The sequence below is a fragment of the Daphnia carinata genome, chromosome 5 (genome assembly GCF_022539665.2).
Source record: "Daphnia carinata strain CSIRO-1 chromosome 5, CSIRO_AGI_Dcar_HiC_V3, whole genome shotgun sequence".
NCBI lineage: Eukaryota > Metazoa > Arthropoda > Branchiopoda > Diplostraca > Daphniidae > Daphnia > Daphnia carinata.
The window spans coordinates 6102745-6128652 of record NC_081335.1 but is presented as its reverse complement, the minus strand read 5'-3'; the positions used below and the strand labels follow the sequence as shown (position 1 = coordinate 6128652).

At 40.4% G+C, this 25908-nt stretch overlaps 4 protein-coding genes and 1 long non-coding RNA gene across 6 annotated transcripts; 4 read left to right on the top strand and 1 right to left on the bottom strand.

Annotated features, from left to right (window-relative positions):
• Positions 1–108: 108 nt before the first annotated feature.
• LOC130702869 (uncharacterized) lies at positions 109–1841 on the top strand. Its single transcript, XM_057524483.2, has one exon. It carries the CDS (start codon positions 120–122, stop codon positions 1839–1841), a length of 1722 nt encoding a protein of 573 aa, XP_057380466.2. The 5' UTR covers positions 109–119.
• Positions 1842–2556: 715 nt separating this feature from the next.
• LOC130702874 (pre-mRNA-splicing factor 18-like) lies at positions 2557–4475 on the top strand. Its single transcript, XM_057524487.2, has 7 exons — positions 2557–2728; positions 2864–3005; positions 3062–3222; positions 3306–3485; positions 3557–3686; positions 3758–3921; positions 4178–4475. The coding sequence occupies exons 1-7, from the start codon at positions 2666–2668 to the stop codon at positions 4406–4408; spliced, it is 1071 nt and encodes a 356-aa protein (XP_057380470.1). The 5' UTR covers positions 2557–2665; the 3' UTR covers positions 4409–4475.
• Positions 4283–5407, bottom strand: LOC130702878 (uncharacterized). Its single transcript, XR_009004460.1, has 3 exons — positions 5354–5407; positions 4509–4559; positions 4283–4440 (listed from the first exon to the last, which is right to left on the bottom strand). It is a non-coding gene; the product is annotated as an uncharacterized LOC130702878 (long non-coding RNA).
• A 3363-nt stretch (positions 5408–8770) lies between these two features.
• LOC130702876 (26S proteasome non-ATPase regulatory subunit 2-like) lies at positions 8771–12926 on the top strand. The gene is made up of 10 exons (XM_057524491.2): positions 8771–8986; positions 9063–9406; positions 9488–9880; positions 9944–10088; positions 10161–10371; positions 10434–10667; positions 10755–11068; positions 11160–11689; positions 11998–12203; positions 12278–12926. Exons 1-10 carry the CDS (start codon positions 8873–8875, stop codon positions 12571–12573), a joined length of 2787 nt encoding a protein of 928 aa, XP_057380474.1. The 5' UTR covers positions 8771–8872; the 3' UTR covers positions 12574–12926.
• A 1152-nt stretch (positions 12927–14078) lies between these two features.
• LOC130702866 (sodium- and chloride-dependent GABA transporter 1-like) lies at positions 14079–23987 on the top strand. 2 transcript variants are annotated; one of them, XM_059495391.1, is made up of 17 exons: positions 14079–14178; positions 14308–14551; positions 18732–19032; positions 19105–19122; positions 20557–20688; positions 20785–20886; positions 20971–21139; positions 21261–21393; positions 21494–21628; positions 21763–21866; positions 21970–22094; positions 22382–22494; positions 22611–22742; positions 22938–23141; positions 23208–23375; positions 23457–23612; positions 23792–23987. In XM_059495391.1, exons 3-16 carry the CDS (start codon positions 18759–18761, stop codon positions 23565–23567), a joined length of 1920 nt encoding a protein of 639 aa, XP_059351374.1. In that variant the 5' UTR covers positions 14079–14178; positions 14308–14551; positions 18732–18758; the 3' UTR covers positions 23568–23612; positions 23792–23987. The 2 variants fall into 2 exon arrangements, with proteins under 2 accessions (XP_059351374.1, XP_059351373.1); XM_059495390.1 differs by having other exon boundaries at positions 14080–14178; positions 23457–23987.
• Positions 23988–25908: the final 1921 nt, after the last annotated feature.

Below are 25908 nucleotides of genomic sequence, written 5' to 3'. Positions count from 1 at the left end.
ATAGTGGTTTTCAATGAAATCCTGTGACTTTGCCAAACTCTGATGATGGGTAATCACCACATAAATGTTAGACCATCTTTCAGTTTGTTCTTTCGCCAGCATAAATCGAAAAATCCAACATGTTTTGCTTTACAAAAATCAATATGCTCTACGCTATTACCATATGTTTCTTCTTTGGTGTTACCATTGGTGCCTTTGTCTTCGTCAGCAGAGCCGATCAACTTTGCACTACTTACATGAACAATGGAACAATTGGTCTTTGTTACGTCGCTGTAGGTGCTGGTGCTGGTGGTATAGCCGGATTGCTTTGGCCATTTCTGCCAGTGCCTATGCATGCCTACATCTCTTTGATAGCTACGATGACTGGTGGACACGTCTTTAACCTTCAAATGGCTATATTGACATATGTAGAGACCATGCGGGTGTTGAGTCACATACAGAAGGTAACAATAGTACCACTAGAGGTAGCAGAATGTTTGAAAGAGGAAACAGTTTATTCCATGCAGCTCATCAGAAGATCCATGTTCGACGAGTCACACGTGGAGGACATGAATCGTGGGATCAAAGAAGTAGCCGATAGCTTCGATCGAGCTAAACAAGCTCAGGACAAATTTCGCGACACCATTGAAACTGGGTTCCGTTGGCTTGAGAGTAAAGGTTCAACCTGCACCGAGACTTTAAAAGAACCCTATCCTAAATGCTTGAGTGACCTGCAGAACACCGACGCCGTTAACCAGCTAATTATGGGCCAGGCTTGCGAATCATTGCGAACACTGGGTACTGCACCTTGTGGTATGTTCTCCGAGGAGCGTATAACAGACTCTTTACGAGGAATAAGAGACCGGATAGCCGCTTGGATTTCAGATGCCATTCGAATGCGCGTTGGTATCCTTTTTGAAATGAAAGCAACCAATTTCGTAGAGGATCAACTAGCCAATGCATGGGCGCCATTTAAAAATGCCATGAACACCGGATCCGATATGGCCGATAATCTTTACGACTTCGTCACCAACAACGTTCTAAAATACATGGGTGCGGTCATTTTGATAATTTGGCCATTCGGTTACATGTTGTGCTATAACCGTGGCCCGCTGGAGTTTGACAACGTGTATATCCCTGAAGACGAACAGGAAAAGGAGTATAACGACACCAACGAAGATACCCTGGACGAATTGCGTTACCTACCTTTACAACCTGGGATCGAAACGAAGAAGATTCACATGGTACCGGCCTGGATTCTTAGTCCCGGGGAGATTTTTAAAGTTATTAAATCACTCGTCTTCGTTATTGACTTACTCCTAATCCTTATAGTTCTGCTCGCCGATTTTTACTACACTAAAGTGGTAGATGGCATGTACTTTGGTTCGATCAACCTTTTCAACAACTATCAGGGCAAGATATTTGACATTGTTCGTCAGCCTTTGGCGGAGGCCAAAGGCATACATTACATCGGGCAAATTCTCCTCGAACAACTAGACAGCCTACAGCAAGCAGCCGGTTTGGGTCGAATGGTGGCTTGCGCCCGCCGGCCTCCGCCTATCGATTACACGTACGAGGTTTTCGCCCTAGCTCTGCTGCTACGTCTCTATTACCTATTTACTAAAATCAAATTGGCATGGCTGCCGTCTATGATCTGTGCTCGATACAACCAGAAGCGCCACAAGCAGCGAATGCGTTCCCTTAAGGCAAGGACGCTCTTAAGACGTGACGAATATTATCCACCCAGTCGCTTCCCTTGGCTAAATGCACTCTTCGGTTCTTGCCATAATTTTTTCTCCTATAATTTCACGCCCACTTGGCTCCGTTCTTTCATGGACGCTAAAGATGAGTTCAATTTGTAATGCTTGGTAGTTACTAAGGAATAATACATATCGTTTTTGTCGAACTCGTCTTACATTCCATGTTCAGTCACTCCAGGTATGGAGGCTGAAGCCAATCTAAAAAAAAGTAAATTTCAGTAACAAATGACCAACCATCAGAGGTTTTTTAAAAAAGAAAACCGTTTAACGGTGCAAATTTGATTTTAAATTGCCATCGAGCCAAACCTGTAGAAAAAGTGGGACTAAGACTGTACCTTCTAGTGCTCGCTATTGTTATCTCACTGGGCCCGTAACGTACCCGATATCCATGTATTCAAGAATCGAAGGTTGCCTATCACGAGCAAAAATTACCCCATGCAAGCCTTAACTACCATCTCAATAAAAAAATTTAGAAAATAATCTAGTCAAGATTATAATCAAACTAAAAAAATTTTGTTTTTCTTATTGGTTGGTTAGGTGTAATTTAGAGATAAAATTAGGAATACAAATATTCATCTGAAAACAGAATTTTTCGCATCTATAAAAGGTGAACTAAACGTTAAAGGTAGTAGGGTGGCGTAGATTTGTCTTTCTTCGATAGATCGAAATTGTGCATGCAACATTTTTTTATGTGTCTGCGGTAGCAGAAGCGAGCGCTAGATGGTGTTAGCCTAGTCCCTTTTTTCTTCTGATTGGGTCATGGACTCATGGTATGGCCATAGTCTGGCAGAGAAGCGTATTGAAGCTTACAGGCCTTAGCCATTGAGTTGGTCTTGGACGAAGACGACAACAAACGAGTTTTGCACGTTGACAATTGAAAAATCAAGTCCTAAATCGTTCTTGTTTGCCCACAACGTGCATTAAATATGGATTTTCTTAAGGCTGAAATGGAACGTAAGAGAAAACTGTTGCAAGAGAAAGACATAATGGTGAGCGTGGTTTCAGCATTAATTAAAGAAAAACCTTATGAAATCCCATACAAAAGGAAAAAAGATCCATAGAGTAGATCAGACAAGATTCAAGTGTTAAAGTTTTAATAATTATTTACTACTTCTTTTTTGCAGCCATCAACTAAAAAGTACTTCCGACGAGGAGATCTGGTTGCTAAAGAAAAAGAGGAATACATAAAAAAACATGCAAATTCATTTGCAGTAAAGTTGTCAGATGGGCAAGGACCTAGTAGGATAGCTGATAATGAAGGTGGAGGTAATAGGTTCACCAAATAAAAGAAAAATGTATACCTTCTAATGCTTTACTTGTAGTTTTAGAGGAAGATGGTGTAACAGTGGCAGTTCTGCCTAGAAAAGAAGTTATTCGTAGATTACGTGATAGAAATGAACCTATTTCACTATTTGGAGAATCAGACATTGAAGCATTTAGAAGACTCAGAAAATTGGAAATTTCAGAACCGGAAATCAATAGGGTAATAAAATGTTTTGTCACTGAAATGCTTGTGAACAAGAAAGTGTGTATTATTTTTATTTATGAATGATTTGTATATTGTAGGGTCTTAGGAATGATTTTCAAGAAGCTATGGAAAGAGTTGATGAGGCATATCTTAATGAAATTCTTTCCACTAAAAAAAATGAGGATGATCAGCATTCAGATGATGGCTCTAGTAAGCCCAAGGCGGGGGATGTAAAAGTGATAACTGATGCAATAAGCTATGAAGAAATTTTGGAGTTGGTTAGATGCAGCTTGGTTGCACTGTATGTATGTATTTCTAAATGTTTTTTCCTGCTCTTCTCTTTTTCCAGTCAAAAGATTTAGGAAAAGGTAATGGTGACCTGGATTTGAAGATCATAAGCCAACTCTTAAAATTACTGCTTCAAATTTGGGGACAAAAACTGAATAGTCGTCCGGAAGCCGAAAAAAGAAGCGTTAAAGGTAGATCGACTACTGATGTTAAGTAGTAAGGAATGATTGCTTAAAATGGTTACTAATTTTCTTGCATGTAGGAAAACGAGCTTCTGCAACATATGGCCAGACACAGCAGTATCTTAAACCTCTATTTAAGAAACTACGGAATAAGAGTATTCAGGATGATATTCTTGACAGTTTGACGATTATTGTGGGCCACTTGCTTGATAGAAATTATGTCATCGCAAATGATGCATATCTGGTAAGTTCTCTTTTGATAGAATTAATACTGAATAAAATTTTGCAAAAATAATGTTGTTATTTGTACTATAATAGCATTGTAGTAAAGCAACCTGTTTATACGCATCGTCTTGTGTAGTAGTTATCGCTAACCATATGTACCAGTTATACTACTGAGCCATCTTAATCTATAACAAACAGAAAGAACGTTTTAAATGATGTTATATCATGGGGAATGTTGTTCCATTTTCTTATTTCCATTTCTCGTTAACTTTTAGCAAATGGCAATTGGCAATGCTCCGTGGCCTATCGGTGTTACCATGGTCGGTATTCACGCACGTACGGGCCGAGAGAAGATTTTTTCGAAACATGTGGCGCATGTACTGAACGATGAAACGCAACGCAAGTATATTCAAGGCCTAAAAAGACTGATGACAAAGTGCCAGTACTTCTTCCCTACTGATCCTTCCCGCTGTGTGGAATATGGAGCAACGGAGCTTGAGTTTTGAGCCGTGCTAACTCCGAGGTTCTCGCACGCTGCCTACAATTGCATTGTTCCCTTGTTTAACTTTTTTAATAAATGTAAATATTGAAATAATGTATGATTACTTTATTGCAACTTCGATGGGATGTTCTGGAATTTCCGTTCTTTCTCAGTATCTGACAAAAGACAAGAAAAGGATTCCCAGTTAGTCATGCATAGATATTTTTTCCCGTGATTAAGACTACAGGAAGTTATCCATAAATCAAGGGTGAATCGATAACCGTCCTGTAACTAGGTAAGTCTACGTTAAAAAACTATTCGTGAAAGTCAATCAGAAGTTCTTCAGAAAAACATTATTTTTCTCAAAAAAAAAGCTCGAAAAAGAAATTGCAGTGTGTAATTTAGAGGGGAATGAACAGGGCTTTGTTTGACCTTGCATGGTTTCATAGGAAAAAAGGGGTGCTTTTATGTGGATACGAAACTAAATCCTGCAATACCCTAGTTTGTACGATACACTCATTTTAGTCTGTCAATTATGTCGAATATTGTGAGATCCGGAATTCCGGATGTAAATGCAATTTTGTTAATTTAAAGACAACTTCTGCCAATATAATTTAATGCAACCAATGAGCTGGCAATTAAAGTTTATTTTAAAAATGCGGCTAGTACTTTCCTCAAAAAAAAAAAATTCAGAAAAATATTCTGCTCAAACTGGATCTACCTTCCGCTGTCTTGAAAAATTACGATTTGAATGGCACCAAGTTTGAAAACAAGCGGCAAAATAGCAAAATATTTTAATCAGTCATTAACTTTCTTTTTAACGTCATCCTGTTACTAAGACAGAAGAAGCTGGGCTAAATTCGGGGCTTTTAAATTAGGATAATTGATATAGAAAGCGATGCAAACACGTTTTAGAATCGTCTAATGGAACCAGCACCAATTTTTCTTATATTTCCCAATAATTCCTTACCTACGTGAAACCCGTATAGGGACAAATACAGAAGCTTGTGGTACTTTTGTCAGGTTGGTCGCGAGGCAATATGTACTACTTAGTACATAATCGCGCCTACAGTTTTCTTTATGGAGAAAATGTGTATTGTCGCCACTAGGGGTTTGATTTGGTTGCTTTAGTGGTTAAGCCGTTAAAGTTAAACCAGTTAAATAATAATGCGTATAGCGCATATCTTATGAATTTTTTTAAAGCAAATAATATAAACTTGGTTGATATAAATTTCTCCAATTATATAATATAGTTACAATACTATGATATTATTGTCCTTACCCGCGGCTTAGCCTTAGGATATGGGGTGGCAAAGGTGGGAGAAATAGTAAGGTAAAAAAATTCAGGTGAATTTTTTTTTGCCACCCCCATATCCTAGGGCTAAGGACACTCCGCGGGTAGGGACCGCGGGTAGGGACACTCCATGCGTGCGATTTTAGGGGTGATCAAATATTTTATGTCTATGATTTATTTCATAGAATCCTGAACGGATTTTACATAAAAAAATTGGAGATAAAGAGCATTCCTTTATCTTTCGAATGGAAAAAAACCCGATAATTTTGCGTCCAATATTTCTATACGAAAAAAATTCCGGCGTGAGACACCGTAGGGCCTATCCTACGCGTGTTAAAACAGCAAAATTGGACGGGGGTGATCAAATTCTTCTGGTGGGTACTGTATATATAATAGTAATATATAAATTATAATTGTACGTATGTATAAATATATATATATAATTGTAATATACTGTATATATGCGTATTTATTATATTGCAGTATTTATATACATTATCATAGTATTGTAAATATAAATTTATGTAAAACGAATTCATATTATTCGCTTCGAAAAAATCAAGACATGCGCTACACGCATTTTTGTTTAACTGATTAACTTTAACGGTTTAACCATTAAAGTAACCAAATCAAAGCCCTAGGCGCGACCAGCCTGTAATTCAGGCTGGTCGCGAGGCAATATGTACTACTTAGTACATAATCGCGCCTACAGTTTTCTTTATGGGGAAAGTGTGCGTTGTCGCCACTAGGGCCTTGATTTGGTTGCTTTAGTGGTTAAACCACTAAAGTTAAACCAGTTAAACAATAATGCGTGTAGCGCATGTCTTTTAAATTAATGAAATTAATTGAAATAACATGAATTCGGTTGATGTAAATTTTTCCAATGAGGTAATATACAATATAAATACTAATATATATGTTACAATTATACATAGATATTTATATATATTACTATTATATATGTACGATACTATTATACATATAAAATACTATAATATATATTATATATATTTATTCTGCTTATATAATGAATATGTACAATTTGTGTGGTAATTAAAATAAAAAAATATAAAAGAAATTTTTTTTAATTATTTGTCAGCTAAATTAATTGCAATAATTAGTTGATTAATTACAGAAAATAGCCCTTGGTAAGGGCTATCTATTTTTGTGTAATTGTTATTAACATTTTCAAAGGGAAAAAATCTTAAAGGCAAAATGTGTTTTTGTTGTTTTTCGATCTAAGGTTCTAATGGACGCAACTGATAAAAACAAAAAAATTGATGTTACGCTTAAACTTTTCCTTTTCTGAAAATTTAACATAACTTTCATAGAAGTAGATAGTTCTTGATAAGAGCTATCGATTGATGCAAAATTTGTCAATTTTGACTGTTTATTTTCCTCATAAATAATTATTAAGGGATTTCATGATTTTAGAAAGGTGAGGGGGTGTGTGAAAAAGACGAAACTTTGCATTGATTGTTTGATGCTTAACCTTCGTCAAAACACGAAATCATTATAATATTTTTGTTGCTGGTGATTCAGGAACAAGTTGTTTAAACGTTTATTTTTAGGATGCATTATTTAATCCCAAAAATTATGTTTGAAAAGTGGTTTTTGATAAACCATTATGGCGGCCATTTTTTTACCGCGCCAAGTTCAAATTTTAAAAAGTGTAAATAAGTGTAAAAAATTGTAATTATAAGTACATTATTTACATTGACGTTTGTGTCTAGAGAATTTCAGTATTCTGTCTTAGATAGAAAATCTTAAATATTAACTAAGATAAGTTTTTATTTCATGGGATTTAATTTCAATTTTACGTCTTTTTCCAATTTCAGCGTGGAAAAATTCATCCAATATTCCAAAAAAACAATTGACTTGCGCGTTTACCATGAGAAAAAGTATCTGCAACTATGTTATTGCTATTATTGAGACTGTTCATATTATTATGAGTCTTTGATCGAGCGTCATATGTATTATTTTCTACAGCTGTTTAGAATCAAACCGCCGCCATTAACATTTTTTTTTTTTATTTCAAACGTGTTCTTGTTTTGGGTTCAAGACCGTCATATGTATTGCTTTTAGAATCAAGCGTATTTCAAACGCGTTCTTGTTTGGGTTCAAGACCGTGTAGTCTTCCCGTACTAGCTGCACTTGCACTACTTTAAAATGGTACTATGACAGGTAAAAGAATATCAAAATTCAGCAAAGATTCCAATTCTTCAGGCGCCAAAAAACGTACAAGTTCGGCCTTATCGAACATTAGTGAAGAAATCCTATTCGACATCAGTGTAACTGATGATGAAGCATCAATTTCATAAATTGTCAGACATGGCTAGAGACATGTTGAGTATTTCAGCCAGCATCGCAGGCAGCAAGAGAACGTTCAGTACGTGAAAAGATGTTTTTAGTATTGCTCGAATGAGCCTAAGCCCAGAGCCTCTTGAAGCCTCGTTGCTTGTGCTCTTGGTGGAGAGCCTGATGACTCAAGGATATAAAAAAAAATTGGAAATTCAGAAAATATAACTTGTTCTAAGCCTAATTTTCGACTTATTGTTTTGTGCAAACCGTATAAAGCCACGGTGTAAATCGTGTGATACTGTGGGTACAAACCATCAAACCGCGGTGCGATCTGTTAGAAAATAAACGGCAAACCGAACCAAACCGGTTTGGCCTTTTTTTCTTAATATATCGCGTGGATCGGCCAAAATCGCGCCAGATCTTCGCGGGGCCGAGCGCTAGTTACCGTAACCCCCGGATGAAATTTGTAGGAAAAAAAAACCCATCCTGGGTGGGCTACCCGTACGATCCAATATCTACCCATTTGACACAGGGACGAACCCTACACGCTACAGCACACATCACATCAGGCACAGGTGCGGACGGTGTAGTCTCTTCTTCTGTGACTACTGAGGTGAGACCATGACTCCAAAATGTGAACTTTAAGTTCCAATTAATTTTTCCATAAACAGTCGTGAAAGTGTTACGAAGCAATCTTTTTTAAAAAAATTAACTAAAAGCAAAAAATGGATTCATGAAATTTTAATATCTCAGAATTAGCAAAGTTTGACAACAACGCAGCCCGGCATATATTCTATTCTGTTTCGTCTGATTTCAGCTTGCGGAAATAGCTTCGTCATATTGCACACAATCGTCTAAAATTTTCAATCACGACAAGTCAGTTTAAAGAGAAAAATGACTGCTGATAAAGAAATAAAGAAAACTCCACCACATCCCGAAGAAGAAAAAAGCAAAGATGAAAAAGAAAAAAAAGGGAAAGCTAAAGATTCGCCGAAAGAAGAAGAACTGGTATGCCACTCTAAATGACAACTGTTTTAAATAATAGATCTTTTAAATGTTTTTGACATATTTAATGGCTTTTTAGTCTGAAGAAGATAAGCAACTTCAAGAGGAGCTTAACATGGTGATTGAAAGATTGATGGAAAATGATGCTACCCTTTGGATGCCCTCATTAGAAATTATGCGTACACTGATCTGTGCTGCTACCACTTCTATGACAAGTGTACCAAAACCCCTGAAGTTCTTGCGTCCCCACTATGCCAATTTGAAAACCATTGTGGAGAAAATAACTGATCCCAACACAAAAGCCTTGTGTGCTGACATTATATCAGTTTTGGCCATGACAAACACAGAAGGAACCGAATGTCTTCAGTATCGACTGATGGGGTCCAAAGATGGGCTAGTAGAATGGGGCCACGAATATGTCAGGTAATACCCATTTTTATGACTGTTTTGTTTTAAGTTTTTAATGATTAATATTGAATTTTTAATGCTTGGTTTTTGTCATAGGCATCTGGCAGGAGAAATTGCTCAGGAATGGGATGAAATTCCCTTTGAAGGAGATGAAGGCAAAGCAAAGAGAGCTCAGTTGTCTGCTCTTGTTGAACAAATTATACCTTTCCAAATGACTCATAATGCTGAGGCAGAAGCATGTGATTTACTTATGGAAATTGAACAGTTGGACATGTTGGAGCAACATGTCGACGAAGCCGCCCATAATCGTGTTTGCCTTTATCTTAGCAGCTGTGTTCCCTATGTTCCTGACCCCGAAAACGTCAACCTCTTGAAAACGGCGCTCTCCATTTTCCGAAAATTCCAGCAGTGGCCACAGGCCCTTAGACTTGCTCTTCAAATCAATGACCATTCGCTGATTGAAGAAACCTTTTTAGCCTGCAAAGATGGGTAGGTTACAAAATCATGTTTATCTTCTGTTATTCGCTAATTTTAAATTAAATTTCAATTAAGAACTATGCGGAAGCAGTTGGCATTTATGTTGGGTCGGCAGCAAATTTTTTTGGAACTGAATGAAGAACTGGAGGATTACGACGACTTGATTGAAATCATGTCCAACACCCACCTGAATAACCATTTCTTATCACTGGCGCGAGAGGTAAGAACTAGCTGTATTTTATGGAGAAATACTAAAAAATTATTCACAAAAAAAATCTGTTAATATTATTAGTTGGATATCATGGAACCGAAAACACCCGAGGATATCTACAAATCTCATTTGGACAACAACTCCCGTTCTGCGTTTGGTGGTGGTCAAGTAGACTCTGCCCGCCAGAACTTGGCCTCTTCTTTCGTCAACGGACTGGTCAATGCCGCGTTCGGTCAGGACAAACTTTTGATGGAGGACGGCAATAAGTGGCTCTATAAAAACAAGGAACACGGTAAGTAAATTTGTATAATGATTTTAATGAGGTTTAAAAGCACTGCATTTTTTTTCTTGAAGGAATGTTGAGTGCGACAGCTTCACTTGGCCTGCTGCTGTTATGGGATGTCGATGGCGGCTTAACGCAAATTGACAAATATCTTTACTCGCCGGAAGAGTACATCAAAGCAGGCGCGCTGTTAGCTTGCGGTATCGTCAATACTGGCGTTCGTAACGAGTGTGACCCCGCATTAGCTCTTCTCTCCGACTATGTTTTGCATAGCAGCAACGTTATGAGGATTGGTGCTATTCTAGGCAAGTTACCTTATCATTCTGCTCATAATTTCACCCCTTATGTCACGCAGTTTTGACGCTGTCATTCGTCCTCTTCCCGAATTCCAGGTTTGGGATTGGCATACGCCGGATCCAACCGTGACGATGTGCTTAGTTTGTTATTACCTGTTCTGTCACATCCAAAATCGTCCATGGAAGTTGTGGGTATTGCTGCACTCGCGTGCGGCTTAGTAGCCGTAGCGTCGTGCAACGGAGACGTCACTTCAGCTTTACTTCAGACACTCATGGAGAAGAGCGAGCAAGAATTAAAAGACACATTCTCCCGTTTTCTGCCTCTTGGATTGGGCCTCACTTACTTGGGAAAACAAGAAGCCGTCGAGGCTGTTGTTCTCGCTCTAGAAGTGCTTGCCGAACCATTCAAAGTATGCATTAACCTAAAGTTATTCGTTTCATCCTACGGGATGAACGTTATCTTCAGTTTCGTGTTTTATCGTTTGATCGTTTTTCCATTAGTCGATGGCCAGCACAATGGTGGAAGTGTGTGCTTTTGCCGGCACTGGCAACGTTCTTCGCGTCCAGCGCTTGCTTCACATTTGCAGTGAACACCACGAACCGCAAGAGAAGGAAGATCGCAAAGAGAGCAAAGAAGCCTCCGCCGCCAAAAAAGAGGAGAATGCTTCAGCCAACGGAGCAGCAGCTACCGGAACCGCTGCATCGGGCACGGCCGCTGCGCCAGCCTCTGTGGGTGTCCAGGCGGATTTGTCATCTCAACAAGCCGTTGCCGTCATTGGTCTTGCCCTTATCGGTATGGGAGAAGACATAGGAGCCGAGATGGCTTTCCGTACGCTTGGACATTTGTTGCGCTATGGCGAGCCGTGCATCCGCCGGGCTGTGCCTTTGGCATTGGGCTTGATTTCCGTCTCGAATCCGCGATTGAACGTCCTCGATACTCTATCCAAATTCTCGCACGACTCTGACTCTGAAGTGGCCCTCAACAGCATTCTCGCCCTCGGCTTGGTCGGCGCTGGAACCAACAACGCCAGGTACGTGGATGATGGCAGCATCCATCGCGTCCGTTCTGTTGTTTAAAATGCGTGATGTATTGCATCCTCGTGTGACGCAAGGCGTGTTAGACAATTCTTTTCCAGTTTATCCGTTTCCTGAAAGCGTCAGCCTTCGCTTGATATCTTTTGGCGCCTGATTGGATATGTGAGCTAGTAGTTAATTGGCATTTTAACGAAGGAAATCAAAACTGAAGGCTGATGTCATGTGTCATGATCCACTCGCCTATTTTACTAGCCCGTAGCTAATTTAGTGGTCCGTCCGGTCTCATCACTTGTCTTTCTTCTAGATTGGCCGCCATGCTACGCCAGCTGGCCCAGTACCACGCCAAGGATTCCAACGCCCTGTTTATGGTTCGACTGGCTCAAGGATTGACCCATTTGGGTAAAGGGACTCTGACCTTGCAGCCCTATCATAGCGAGAGACAACTCATGAACCCGGTCGCCGTCGCTGGATTACTTTCCACCATAGTGGCCTGCTTGGATGTCAAAAACAGTAATCATTGTTACTATTATGTGTAGAAATGTTAGAAGTTGCACCCAATTAATATCTTTTTTTGTTACGTTTAGTTATTTTAAGCAAGTCGCACTATCTGTTATACACGCTGGCCGCCTCACTGCAACCGCGTATGTTGATCACGTTCGACGAAGAATTGCGACCATTGCCCGTGTCTGTGCGCGTGGGTCAAGCGGTCGACGTCGTCGGACAAGCCGGCAAACCAAAAACCATTACTGGATTTCAAACGCACACCACCCCGGTCCTGTTGGCTCACGGAGAGCGTGCTGAACTTGCGACTGAAGATTACGTTTCACTAACACCCATTATGGAGGGTTTTGTCATCCTCAGAAAAAAGAAGGTCGAATAATTTCTAATTTTGACCGATTAATGTATCTCTTCGTTTGTTTACCTTGTTAAACCGTCGCTCGACATCCAACACAACTCTTCCACACATATTTCTTTATTTTGCCCAATTTTTTTCCCTTTTGTTTGGGGAAATTTAAAGCAAAAAACTTACGGATACAATTTTTTTTTTTCCTTAGTCTTTGTTTTTTTTTGTCTTTTTTTGTGTTTTTTTTCCCTCTTTCCCTGACTCCCTTTTGTCGTATGATTTGTACGTGTATTCGCCAATTGGTTAAATCTTGAGTTGGAGTGTCGGTTGAAAAGCGACGAGTGGAAGAGAAGATTGTAAGAGTTGAATACAAACGTTCCCGCCTTTCATTGTCCTAGCAGTTTTATTTAGCACCTCTTCTTGGATCTTCGTTCAAGTCTCGTTCCATTTTGGAAAAAAAAGCTAAAGAAAACGTTTTTTTGTTCAAGAGAAATGTTGTAAAATGATGTGTTTGGCTATTGCCATATCTGCAATCTTCTCGTCTCAATGTCCAAGCAGCTGTGTGTCGGATGCCCCAACATCTGGACTCTATCGATTTGAGGCTTTTGCTCTTACTTTTTTTTTCTCTCTTTTCTTTTCTTACTTTTTCCAGCCAATGGAGAGCAAGGCGCACACAAGTGGCGCAGCGCTAGCATCCACATGCACGATGTTTTTCACGATTTTCTTCTCAATTTTCATTTTTCTTGTATTGCGAAGATACTTGACATGCGTCGTTCTCCGGACTATCCGGTGATAGAATGAAGCTCTGATGAGTGCTCTCTTAATGAGCCTCGGAGGTGTAATGCTTTATTGGAAGGCAGGAGGCATGAATTGCTTATTAGAATTAAGTTAATTGGTCACTTTTCTCCGGTCACATGTTAGGCCTTTTTCCGTGCCGCGAAAATCCAGATACCAACGAAAATGCTGCAGCTGGCTTCCTTTGTTTGCCACACATTCAATATCCGTGCGTGCGTGCGTGCGCGCGCGCCTTCTTAAAGATGTTGAAAAAAAATTTAAATAAATGGAAGAGAAGAGAATGCACAAGAAAGAGAAACCTCTTTTGTATGGAAAATTTTAAAGACACTCTTGAAACAGCTATCAAGGATGCACTGCATTTTCTTCACCTAAACAAGATTCACTGTTACATGCCGAATCAACCGAAAAGCGAAACTTGTTGATGTCACGATCCGATTTAATGAGCGTGCAGCTATGAAATAACAATGGCAGTTTCATCAAATTATATTCCACATAAAGGCCAAGAAAAAAAAGGAAAAAGAATAAGAATGAAAAAAAGAAAGAAAAAAAATGAAGTGAAACGAAAAGAACTGTACGGTGGTTGCGATTATATAAGGCGAGTCTACGTGTTTGTGTTTAGAGGAAAGCGTTAGATCTCCGTATGCATTTAACGATCGGTTCCTTGAGCGAAAGACAGAAGCAGCGCAAAAACAGATAGAGGGGAGCGTGCGCGGCCAGTTTGAATTCAGTTTGCGACCAGCTTTCGCTTCGAACATCTCGCCTTTGTCCAATCCGAAACCAGTTTGAATAGATATTGGCGGACATATAGCAATCGGCTCTAGTAACCACCATCGCAAGCCCTACCCGGTGAGGCTACACTACAAACCAACACCCTGGTATACTTTACAACACCATATCTCTGATTTTTTTTATTTATTTATTTTTTTGACTGTTCAACTTCACCATCCAATCTCCTCCCCCCTCTCCCATTGTCAGTTCTCTTTTGGGCTGGTTAGACTAGGAGGAGGATCATACCGTCCGACTTGTGGCCGTATGTCTCTCTCCAAAAAACAGTGTGTCGTATAGTCAGTCACAGTGAGTGACGAGTCAGTGAGTGTCGGTTGGTGGTGTCGACGCCTCCTGCTCTTTTTTCACTCTCTCTCTTCATCTCTGTTCGAGACGTCGTGTGCAAACTCACTTCGTCCTTTTCAGTTTTCATCAGTCGCACCTTCTACCTCAGGTCAGTTTATTTCTGATTATCGTGCGCCCCATTATATAACAAGTGTACTGTACAGCCGAATAGAAGAGTGTATTTGTTGCGCGCCATTGTACCTCATGTATTGTTAATCAAGACGAGCGACTGTCGCATTTAACTAATTGTATCGAGTGTCCACCTGCCCTAATTTTTTTTCAACCATAATTTTCTGAAAGAGAAGATTCGTGTAGAGGCACAAAAATGACTGTAGGCTTTTACAAAAAAAAAAAAAAACTAAGTCGAGCAAAGTCTATAAAGATGAATAGGGGGATTTTGGATGCCTCGCTAAGCGCACAATCCAATCAAGCGACATTGGCAATAGAGGGTGAACGGCGGAACGTCTACTCGACGGCCACCCGACAACGCCAACAGACATCACAAACAAGAAGGAAAAAGGAATGTAATCTCGACTGGTAACAGCCTTTGCGCGAGCTTATCAAAAGAAACAAGAAGACGGGCAAATCAAAGTGACATCAATGATCTCAAGACTGTCGAGAGAGAAAATGATAATTTCTTTTTTCCCTTTTCCTTTTAGTTTTTTTTTTTTGTTTTCCTTTTTCTTCCTGAATATTCTTTTTTTTTGAACCCTTTTGTTCGACGGCTCGACCAGTTCGATCGAGACACTGAGAGGACCGATGATCCAAATACTCGAAAAGACGTCTCGAATAGGCTAGGCGAGTGCACAAGTTGAATGTACAAGTTGTGTATAGTCGTCGGTCTCTTGACTGCTACTTAGATAATCAATGTTGCAACAATCACCCGATATCGAGTGAGTGTTGTCGCGGCAAGCTGAATGAGGGACCCTCAAGAAATGGCGAGATGAATCAAGAAACGGTAGCGCTCGCAGCCAAATGCTCCGGCAAATTGCCTTTATGTTGGAAGGCTTTTCCTCGAAGCCATATGCCTAGAAGACGTAAACTTATTACTTGCATATCATCTTCCTCCAATCTATATTCCGTGATTGAAAGGTATCACTTTCAAAAAGGCTTTAGAAGCTTGTTTTCTGTTGACGTTGCCATAGCAACAGTCCATCTTTTACCCACAAATCTCCGTTGGAAAACCCATAATAAAGGCCATCCAACCAGCCGTGGGATCTCGGCAACCAAGCTCTTTCGACAATTCTCTTGTCGTTTTTGATCCATTTCTTCAAATTAGTTTCAGACCGTCTTTTCGATTTTTCCTAGTTGTTTTATTTAGTCGTTCCAAAAGCAAAATGGGCAGACACTTGAAAACGGAAAAGCGCAAAAATAAAAAAAAAATTTTGAAAACCCGGCAAGTAATAACGAAACGAAAAACACCGTAATAAAATCCTGACCATCCTCGACCTTTTTTAGACTGTTCCCAGGTTTGTTTCCCAATGGCGTTTCACATGTCAAATAGCAGCCCGGTTTTGCTGAAAAGGTCGTTGTCTTGGTCGGGCGCTGCTCGGCTGGGATTTATTGACCTTCCGTAATCAGAAGCATCTGCATGTCCAATCCCAAAAGTGGAAAACAAAAACAAAAACAAAAACCAAAAAAAAAAAAAAAAAAAAAAAAAAACGAAAAAAAGAAGGCACTTGCTGAAATAACTGCCATCACGTCGTTTGGGCAATCAATCACTGATTGAATGACGGAAAACTATAGACACTAGATCCGTCTCGAGTTCCCAAAAAGGAATATGAAATGAAGATCGAGACAAACTAATTTATTATAGACGCAGCGAAAAAAAAAAGCGATTTCGCTACGTATGCGAGGTTTGCCGTTTGGGGGAGCAGGGGATGTACTGCGCTTTGTAATGTTGAAAGCTTTTTTAGTTTCTTCTCTCTAACATTTTGTCTCTCGATGTTCCAGTGCTAAACGGTTGGGCGGCATGTTGCCTTCTAGTTTGATTAGGCGGCTAGCATTGCGTCTAGTATTAGATGCTGGACACGTTCCTCATCTGCCAAGCGGTTGCCCAGCAGTTGCAATTGTTTATAGACCAACAACGCCGTCGTTGCAGGAGGAAAAAAAAAATAAGAGGCAATGGAAACAGAGGCGGGAAAATAGTCAAACGTCTCGCAGCTCTTAACTAAAGTAACGAATTGAAATTACCCTGGAGAGCGGCGTAACAATGTCGTCTCTTCAGCGCTAAGGAAGATTTTGAGTTAAACGACCAGGAAATCCAATCGATTCCCTTTGCGTTCAACCCGTTTACATTGAGGGTCGGTTTTGGCGGGGAGGCACACAAAGTCGTTGCGAGCAGATGGGTGTCTCCGTGCATCTTGATATCCGCCTTCATTTCCCTCATGTAACTCTAGGGGTCGTCGTTTGCAATGTATGGGGCAAAAGAAAATAAAATAAAAAATAATAATAATAAAATAAGAAAGAGAGAAACGGGAAAGCTCCTGGTGTAGGAAACGGCTGTGCGTTGCCGCTGGGCCATAGACTGTGCATGTCTCACATTAGAATGGTCGGATGTGGAGAGGAGGTGAATCGATCGCCTTTCCTCTGTCGTGACAAGAGACGCGCAGGATCTACGTGTATTCAACTGTTAGAAGCGGACGGCAGCTTGCGTTAGACATGTTTTTGCAAGACGAGTCGTGAGTGGCTGGAGGTGATAAATCGGCTGTTGATTCCCGTTTCGACAGTCGAAACCATTGATTATCGCTTTTTGAAAAATGATGCAGCAAAAGGTTGCGGAGCTTTAGTAAAACGTCAAGTGATGAACGGCGCATTGGAAGACTAGTTTTAAACTTTGTCGGTGGATAAACGGTTTTCTCCCCATAAACAATTTCAACTCAATTTCCGCAAATTCCGAGCTTGTTCTACATAGCTGCGCTATCCGCTCTTTCCATTAATTCAAACGTGACATAAGAGCATCGCTATAGCTATTGCGTGTACAGCATACATTCTGGCAGATATTCGGAATTGCATACGTCGTTCGGTCAGTTGCTGGCAAACTGTCTACCAGCACAGGATTCTCAAAACCAATATGTCTGATAGACACATTGTTGTCCGCATAGTTTTACCACTATATAGAAGCAAATCGAGGAATTTGCGTCGATGACTCCTGTGTGCGCGGAAGAACTGTCAACTAGCTTTTATTAAAGTTTCACAGCTATATTGCGGCCCTGGAACAACATTTCTTTAAAATGTTTTAAAAAATTTAGATTTTTTTTTGTTTGGTCCGCTTCATTGGTTTTATCGCTTTCTTCACGTTGACATAGATGCAAAGACCATCATACACATTAAAATAAAAAAACAAAAACGAATAGAGCGGTTAGCTCTATTGGAGGGTTCTGCTCGAGATCGGTTCGATGCATCACTGCCAATTCAGCGTGTCTGGAACGTGAGCCGGCCGCCAGCGTTCCTCGCCCGCCCCTCCTCCTCCGAATAAGGTACATCGTAAAACATCACTTTACTGGGAGACATGGAGATATAGAGAGAGACTCGTTCGAGAGAGTCAGTGATTACCAACTTCCTGGACGACTAGTAGTTCAATCAGCACCCAAAAAAAAAAAAAAAGAAAAATGCGAGCCTTCAGTATTTTTGCTCCGGAGGGAGGGATACGGAGGGATGGAGAGGGAGGGGATTGTTGGGAGAAGGGGCGTCTACGACAGGATGGAATAGTGACGGTAAAATGATGGATGACTGTAGAAGCAGAGATAGTCATCAACACCCAGTGTCCCTCCCCTGCTGCAGGATCATTTTTCTCCGTTCTTTTCGTTTGTTCTTTCTTTGTTTTTGTTTCAAATTCATTTTTATTTCTACATGGCGGGCTGTCGTTCTTTTGACGCTTATTCCTCCTAATCGGTGGACGCAACACACTCACAGTAGATTTTCGATTTCGCCTTCAGTGTACTTTGCAGCAGCGGAAGCTGTTCATCTCAATTACGAGTGCAAACGTCATCCTCAATCCCGTGCGCCAGTCTATGCCAACACCAACCGAATTTTCCGCATTCACAAACAATCAGCCGGCCTCGTCTGTCTTTTTGCTTGGCCGCCTACAATATTCCATCATTTGTGTGCCATCATCTTGTCAGTTATCCCGACAGCTGACTCTCGATTTCAAATTGTCTGTCTTTCTTTAAAAAAAAAGAAAAAGAAAAACAAGAAAACAAAACAAAACACACAAACATACAAAAGAAAAAAAAACGATTGATGTACCGATTGGGTAATTTTACCTGCTGATTTTTTGGTATCGTAAGGAGTCCCGGATTGCTCGCCACATCGCCATGGCTGAAATGTCGGAGAAATCGAAGTCTAACAAGGAGCGCTTCGCCGATGAGGAAGGTGAATCCAACGGGCTTTTGCCTGCTGCCGTCAAGACGCCCACCGTCACAGCCGCTACTCCCGCCATCGATGGCCATTCGGCGATCATTAAGAAGGACAATGGCGACGACGCCAATTTGCCAGAGAGAGGCGAATGGTCTTCCAAGATTGAATTCATCTTCTCCACTGTAGGGTACGCCATCGGACTGGGAAATGTTTGGCGATTTCCTTACCTGTGTAAATTATTTTTTTTTAAATCATTTCCAAAAGACAATTGTGGTTTTCATGTCGATTCTTTTATCGTTGCAGGTTACAAGAATGGCGGCGGTAAGTTGATTTTCTACAATCTTTTTTTCTTGTGGGCATTTTTTGTACACCTATTGCCCTAATTAGTTTGGAAGAATTCATATACTGTGGCTTTTACTGCCGAATGTTCAACGGGTGAAAACAGTTAGAACTTCGAAATGCGCAATGATGCGATATATAAACAGTTAAAGAAGACATACTACTCCGCTTGGTAAAAATCGGCGCTTAGAAGGTTATCATAAGCAAATAAGTTTTTCTAAGCCTGACTACATGTTACCAGCCGAGAGAAAAATGGTTCCTAGCCGTCGGCGCTATAATTTTCAGTTGCACTCATCATGGAGGAAAAGGGATCCGAGAATTGCCTGCAAAGACGGTGATGACTGTGTCAACGATCCCCCCCCCCCCCCCCCTAGCAACTGGCCCACCGGGGCTGCGATCTTGTAATTGTGAGTGGTAGCGAAAATGAGAATCTTTCCATGCATGATGATGCGACGTCTCTGCTTTGGCGAAGTAGCCTCGTCTTTTGTCCTCGCTTCTTTAACCCTCACCCCCCACTCCCGTCCCTTCCAAGAACTTCCCTTTTCATCTTTTCTGTGATTTGTTGTAGCCAACATGTTTCTCTAGCGCCATCGTCTTTTACTCATTGTGTGTCAGGTTTCCTTTGTTTGACAACAGTCACCGTTCCAGCCCAAAGGGCAATCTTTTGCTTCATATTTATTGCAATGGATCTTATTAGGATACACAACGTAGCCCATAACTGTTTAGCCAATACTAATTTACGCTGTCGAAGAAGAAAAGAGAATCTCCAGTTTATCACCTGGCCCTAGGGCTGACGTTGGATATTGCTCAGTTTTTTTGTTTTGTTTTGTTTTGTTTTATTAACAGCCATTGTGCTTTCAAATGTGATTGCTTAATAAGTTACGCCTGAAATTTTTGGGAAGGTCTGCTGGCACAAAAGCGAAGCGTGTGCTTTGGGCTTGGTACGCGTTGCTCGAGTTCTCGCGCTTGAACAAAAGAAAAAGTTAGCCCAACCATCACTCAAGCGCTCCCGCTGCCTGGATTACGATCAATAATGCCGGAGAAGGCGCTCCTTTTCTCAGATTCCAAAGCATCTCATTCTCCTTTTCCCTCCCTATATACGCATCTGGGTACAGAATTGTAGAGAAGGAAGCGAAATGAGAAGCAGCGTGGTTGTCCTGTTTTGGATGGCGGTTATAACCCTAGCGGGAATCGATAACGCTCCTGCCATCCATGTTATTTATTTTATTTGTTATTTTTCTTGATTTATTTTTTCATTATTCTTATCGTTATTGTTATTTTTTTTTGTGTGTATGCTCTCTTTTGAACGCCCCCCCCCCCCCCCCCCCCCCCCCCTGGAATTCACGAGTTTTTAATGAAAATTTCGATTAGCTTAGTGGTTTCGTTTATTTTGCCTGTTTGGTAATTGTTTTTCAGGAGCTTTCCTCGTCCCGTATTTGATTACGATCCTCTTCGCCGGTGTGCCCATGTTTTTCCTCGAGTGCGCCTTGGGCCAGTACTTGGGAATCGGTGGACTCGGAGTCTGGAAAGTCACGCCCTTCTTCAAAGGTGATAAACCGGCCTACACATAGCCTATAACTGTTCTTTCATTTTCAGTTGATTTATGTGTAATGACGACCTGCTTAAACCGATTGAAATAATCAGGAGTGGGCTACGCTGCCGTCATCAACGCGGCTTGGTTGAACATTTACTACATCGTCATCTTGGCTTGGTGCCTCTTCTACTTCCTCGTATCTCTCAGTCAAGGTAAACCAGAATTTACATCCACGACTTGAAAGAAAAAAATTGCAAATCGCCTAACAAAATTGCCTCTTTGCATGCTCATTCTAGTCGTTCCGTGGGGCACGTGCGACAACTGGTGGAACACGGAGACGTGTGTCAGCGCCTACTCGCGCACCAACCTCACCTCGTTCATTGAAGGCAACACGACCTTCTACAACCTCAATGGCACTCTGTACGCTGCTTCTAACCTGACTGATCCAGTCAAAGAATATTGGGAGTATGCCAAAAAAAAATTCCTTTGTTATTTGGGTGGCTCTCCAGAGAGTGCAAACTTAGTTTCCGTATTCGTAAAACCATTTCGGTGGGCTTCATTGATTTGGATAACCATCCTTTCTTAGACGTCGTGTCCTCATGATCTCGGATGGCTTGGAGGACATTGGAGGACTTCGTTGGGAACTGGTGGGAACTTTGGCTGCTGTCTGGTTCATGTGCTACTTCTGCATCTGGAAGGGAGTCAAATGGACTGGCAAGGTCGGTGGTTTATGACCATCAACGAGTGATGAATCAATTTCAGCATGAGGCGTGAGAGCTAGTAGTTTAGCTATTGGTTTTATTTTTCTCTCCTCTCTAGGTGGTTTACTTCACTGCCCTCTTCCCTTACTTCCTGCTGACGGTGCTGCTCATTCGTGGAGTCACCCTTCCTGGTGCCGCCGAGGGTATCGCCTTCTACTTGACTCCCGATCTATCCAGGCTGAGAGACCCCGAGGTAAGACGTGATTGGCATGAACGGCTAAATCCTTCCATACGATATCAGTTCTATGCCTAAAAACAACGATATGATGAAGAATAATTGACCCTAGACTTGTGGTTCAAGATCGGTAACTCTTTGTATGATATTAGGTGTGGATTGACGCAGTATCTCAAATCTTCTTCTCCTACGGTTTGGGAGTCGGTTCTCTGATCGCCCTGGGAAGCTACAACCAATACAACAACAACGTCTATCGGTGACCTGGACTTTTTATTTTTAATTGCTTCTTGGATATTTTACGAGAAACTCAGCTGGCCGATGACCATAACCTTTCTTGATTTTAAAATACTTTTACAAAGGCAATCGTTGCTGGTGTGCGCCATCAATTCTGGCACGAGTTTCTTCTCAGGATTCGCCATTTTCTCCGTTATCGGTTTCATGGCCAAAGAGCAGAACAAACCCATCAGTGAAGTTGCTGCTTCAGGTGATCTTCTTGATTATTTCAATAGCAAATGGCTAAATGTAAAACAACTAAGATGACGCAACAGCTAAAACAACATGGTTTCATTTTTTGTTTTCAAATGGCCATCCTTGTATTCATTTCTAAGGAGTTCTCTCTTTTCTCTCAGATGGTTTTCCGTTTTTCGTTTCGTTTTATTTTATTAGGAATTTAAAAAAATAATAATAATTGAACTCTGAGAATCAGACGATGACGTACTATGGGAAGAAGCTACTGAACATGCAAATAATCCCCGAAATTTTTGTGCACAGGTCCTGGGCTGGTATTTTTGGCGTATCCTTCGGCTATTTTGCAGCTACCGATTTCCCCCCTATGGTCGTGCCTCTTTTTCCTGATGTTTATCACGCTGGGTTTGGATTCACAGGTGCGTTAACTATGTCACGATGTACAGATACAGTTGAAGGGCGTGTTCGTCCGAGCTAGACCCTAACGGGCCGTCATTATTGGACCGATTCTCAAATGTTGAAATTCATTCGCCAGTTTTGCACTCTGGAGGGGTTCATAACGGCAGTGGTGGATGAATGGCCTCGCTTGCTTCGCCGGCGCAAGGAGATTTTCATCGCCGTCGTCTGTTTTGTTTCCTTCCTCATCGGACTCTCGTGTGTTGCTCAGGTGATTATCTCATTTTCTTAGAGTATTTCCTCCGCGGCACTTTGGTTACGTGTATATTTTGCGGTAGCTTCTAACCGTATACTTATGCACTGTAGCTACGCCCGCTCTTGTTTTATTCCCTGGCAGCTAGAATCCATCGATTTCGATTTCTCTAATTATTTGATGTTTGTTTCTTTTCACGCACTCTCTGATTAGGGCGGCATGTACGTTTTCCAGCTTTTCAACAGCTACGCCTGCAGCAATCTCGTTCTCCTTTGGCTCATCTTCTTCGAGTGCATCGCCATTTCCTGGGGTTTCGGGGTGAACCGTTTCTATGACGGCATTAAGGACATGATTGGATATTACCCAACTCGCTGGTTCAAGTTCTGCTGGTGTTTCATGACTCCTTCCATTTGCGTTGTTAGTCCCCGAAACCATCCTTGTGCAAAGAATAATAGCAGTAACGTTTGTTTCATTTTCTAACAGGGCGTCTTCGTCTTTTACTTGGCCGAGTTCACGCCATTGACTTACTTGGATTACCACTACCCTTGGTGGGGCCATTTCATCGGACTGTTGCTAGCCCTCTCGTCCATGATTTGCGTTCCAGCTTACATGATCTACATTGTGTGGAAGCAGGAAGGCACTCTAATGGAGGTGAAAAATCCTATTTCGACACTTTGATTACGCATCTGCGTTTTGACAATTTTAAAAATTGATTTTTTTAAAATTACCTAGAAACTTCGAAGTACGATGGGTCAGATCAGGCCCAATGTCACTCTGGAAGAAATACGTAATTCGCACGTAAAGACTTTGGCACCAAGTAGTGAAGCTGTCACAGCCGTCTAGAAACTATCTCTTATCGTCCCACCTCGACTAAAGGAAGCGGACGTAGTAAGTAGACACTATTCTACGCGCTGTCTATAGGAAAACGACTGTCTCGTAATTTTTTTCCTTCGGATTCAACGGCGTTTTCCTTTGTTTACTTGTTTTTTTTTCACTTAATTTTTTTCCCTTTGTTTTATTTTGTTTGTTTTTTTCAAACTTATTTCCCTTCTTCTTCTTATGTTCAGGTTTGGCTACGATCTTTGGTAATTCTGAGTAACTTTCCGACTGCATTTGCTTTTGGCCGGAGCTGTTCATGTTCAATACGTCTTCCATTGCGAGGCCTCATAATATTTTAATCATTCACTCTATTGTTGTCTCTGTAACGTTCTTGTTTTTTTTTTTTTTTTTTTTATTTGGACTTGTCTTTGATGTCGACTCCACTCGATAACTTCCATGACGCTCTTCGTCAATTAACAAACGTGTGTAAGTGTTACGTCTCCGAGTAGTTTCTATGACCTTTCTCTTGTGCGGCCATAACGGCCTTTTTTTTTTTTTTATTTCCTCAACGAATTGTTCCATATTTGGGATCCAACTTTTTTACGATGAACAAGAAAAAAAACCATCCTTTGTACGGCAACATATCCACAACATATCTTGGATATTTCTGAATGTCTCTATTGCTTATAGTTTACCTTTTTTCCCCTTTATTTGATATTTGGAACATGCACGATCTACTGTGCCCTAGACGAAAAAACAAAACAAAACAAAACAAAAAAAAAAAAAATTTGAGAAAAAAAGAAATTGCTTGAAAAAGTGATAGATGTAGTATCCGTTTAGTAACCACTGCAGTATAGGCGATTATCTTTCCTTTGGTCTGTACTGTCATCCGTCAAATATATATATTAAAAAAAACCCAGAAAACTTTACAACTACATGGTCAAGCTCCAGTACATTCGCTTCAGTACATCGAATTTGAGAATACCACTCCTGCTACCTCTTTTCAGCCAAATACAAGAACAATTCGACATATTGTCACTGGAAATTCTGGACGTTCACTAACACAAGGAAATCTAACAGAAACACAAATTAACAACGACGATAAATTACCAATAATGGTGGCACAAATAGTTGCTGCGTCAATGCCGCAGACAATTCGCTGTTTTGCCACTACTGGCGAAAGCACGACCAGTAGATCGATCACACTACAAACACACCGGACAAAAGTATGGCACCACACCCCAACTATTTTCAACTGACTCCGAAAACGGTTCTACCTAGGTAATACAGAAGTTAGTATTGCGTTATTGGTAGACTTGGTAAGGGTAATTCTGGGTATTCTTAGGGTTCAACATGATCAAGGTTTTTTTGGTACCTTACAGCACAGTAACATACTCAAGGTTTTTCCACGAAATGGACCCGAGGATCTATTTCGTTGTTGACCTTACTAGAAGAACATTATTAATTAAGTACTACAAAGTTACGATTGCTACAATATTTAGATTCAATACTACTACAGAATAAGATATTGTTTTGAATGACTGAATTTGGGATGTCGTGCTACGTGTGACAAGCTAAAAAAGTGGCAGATTTCTTTCAAACACGTAAACTTAATGGAAGCGGTTAACAACACCACATTTCTCTTAAGGTGTTTTTTTTTAATTTTGTAGTTCTCTCGGAAATTATGAATTTTTTTTATTTATTTTTTTGACAAGAAAAACGCAAAATTTTGTTATTTTGTCTATAAAATCTGTAGCAGTTGCTAAGCTGCGCAATCTCTCAAGTATACCTCTGCTTTCTGGTTTTTAGTATCAAAGTTTTAGAAAAAAATCTGAATTTTTTTCTTTAAATCAAGAAAATGGTTATACTGGTGCTTCTTTTACATGGGCTTGTAGCAGGTGATATTTGCGATGCCTTAAAATGTTTTTCATTAACCATGTGTATCCTACTTAGGTTTTAAATTAATAAAAAGGCCAGGGCTTACATCTGAAATCATCAGTGGATATCTGGAAGCTACCTCATTATAATGATATCATTAGTTATTCCTTCTATGTTAGAAATAAATATTTACTCTACGACACACTAAACGTTTCTAAAGTTTTCTAAATAAAAAAAAAAATTGCAAAAATAATTTACGATTTTTTGCTTCTTTACAAATAAAAACTCAGTTGGAAATGATAAAAAATTTCCCATGATACGCCTTACTCCGTATTGTTTTTTATATTATTTTTTTCTATTCAACTAGATTTTCTATTAAATAGACACTTTACGAATTATTAATGTGTCTTAAATGAAACCATTCAGCGCTGACCTTGAAAAAATCCACCGATATACATTTGTAACGATCAGCGCCCAGGTATCAGCT

What these genes read in the sequence shown, in the direction of transcription:
- LOC130702869 (XM_057524483.2), top strand. Translation starts at nt 120, where the DNA reads ATGTTTTGCTTTACAAAAATCAATATGCTCTACGCTATTACCATATGT.
- LOC130702874 (XM_057524487.2), top strand. Translation starts at nt 2,666, where the DNA reads ATGGATTTTCTTAAGGCTGAAATGGAACGTAAGAGAAAACTGTTGCAA. An exon ending in TGCAAGAGAAAGACATAATG is followed by an intron (nt 2,729 to 2,863) that starts GTGAGCGTGGTT and finishes TCTTTTTTGCAG; the next exon opens with CCATCAACTAAAAAGTACTT. An exon ending in AGCTGATAATGAAGGTGGAG is followed by an intron (nt 3,006 to 3,061) that starts GTAATAGGTTCA and finishes CTTTACTTGTAG; the next exon opens with TTTTAGAGGAAGATGGTGTA.
- LOC130702876 (XM_057524491.2), top strand. Translation starts at nt 8,873, where the DNA reads ATGACTGCTGATAAAGAAATAAAGAAAACTCCACCACATCCCGAAGAA. An exon ending in CGCCGAAAGAAGAAGAACTG is followed by an intron (nt 8,987 to 9,062) that starts GTATGCCACTCT and finishes ATGGCTTTTTAG; the next exon opens with TCTGAAGAAGATAAGCAACT. An exon ending in GCTGGAACCAACAACGCCAG is followed by an intron (nt 11,690 to 11,997) that starts GTACGTGGATGA and finishes TCTTTCTTCTAG; the next exon opens with ATTGGCCGCCATGCTACGCC.
- LOC130702866 (XM_059495391.1), top strand. Translation starts at nt 18,759, where the DNA reads ATGGCTGAAATGTCGGAGAAATCGAAGTCTAACAAGGAGCGCTTCGCC. An exon ending in GAGTCAAATGGACTGGCAAG is followed by an intron (nt 21,394 to 21,493) that starts GTCGGTGGTTTA and finishes TCTCCTCTCTAG; the next exon opens with GTGGTTTACTTCACTGCCCT. An exon ending in CGCTGGGTTTGGATTCACAG is followed by an intron (nt 22,495 to 22,610) that starts GTGCGTTAACTA and finishes TTCATTCGCCAG; the next exon opens with TTTTGCACTCTGGAGGGGTT.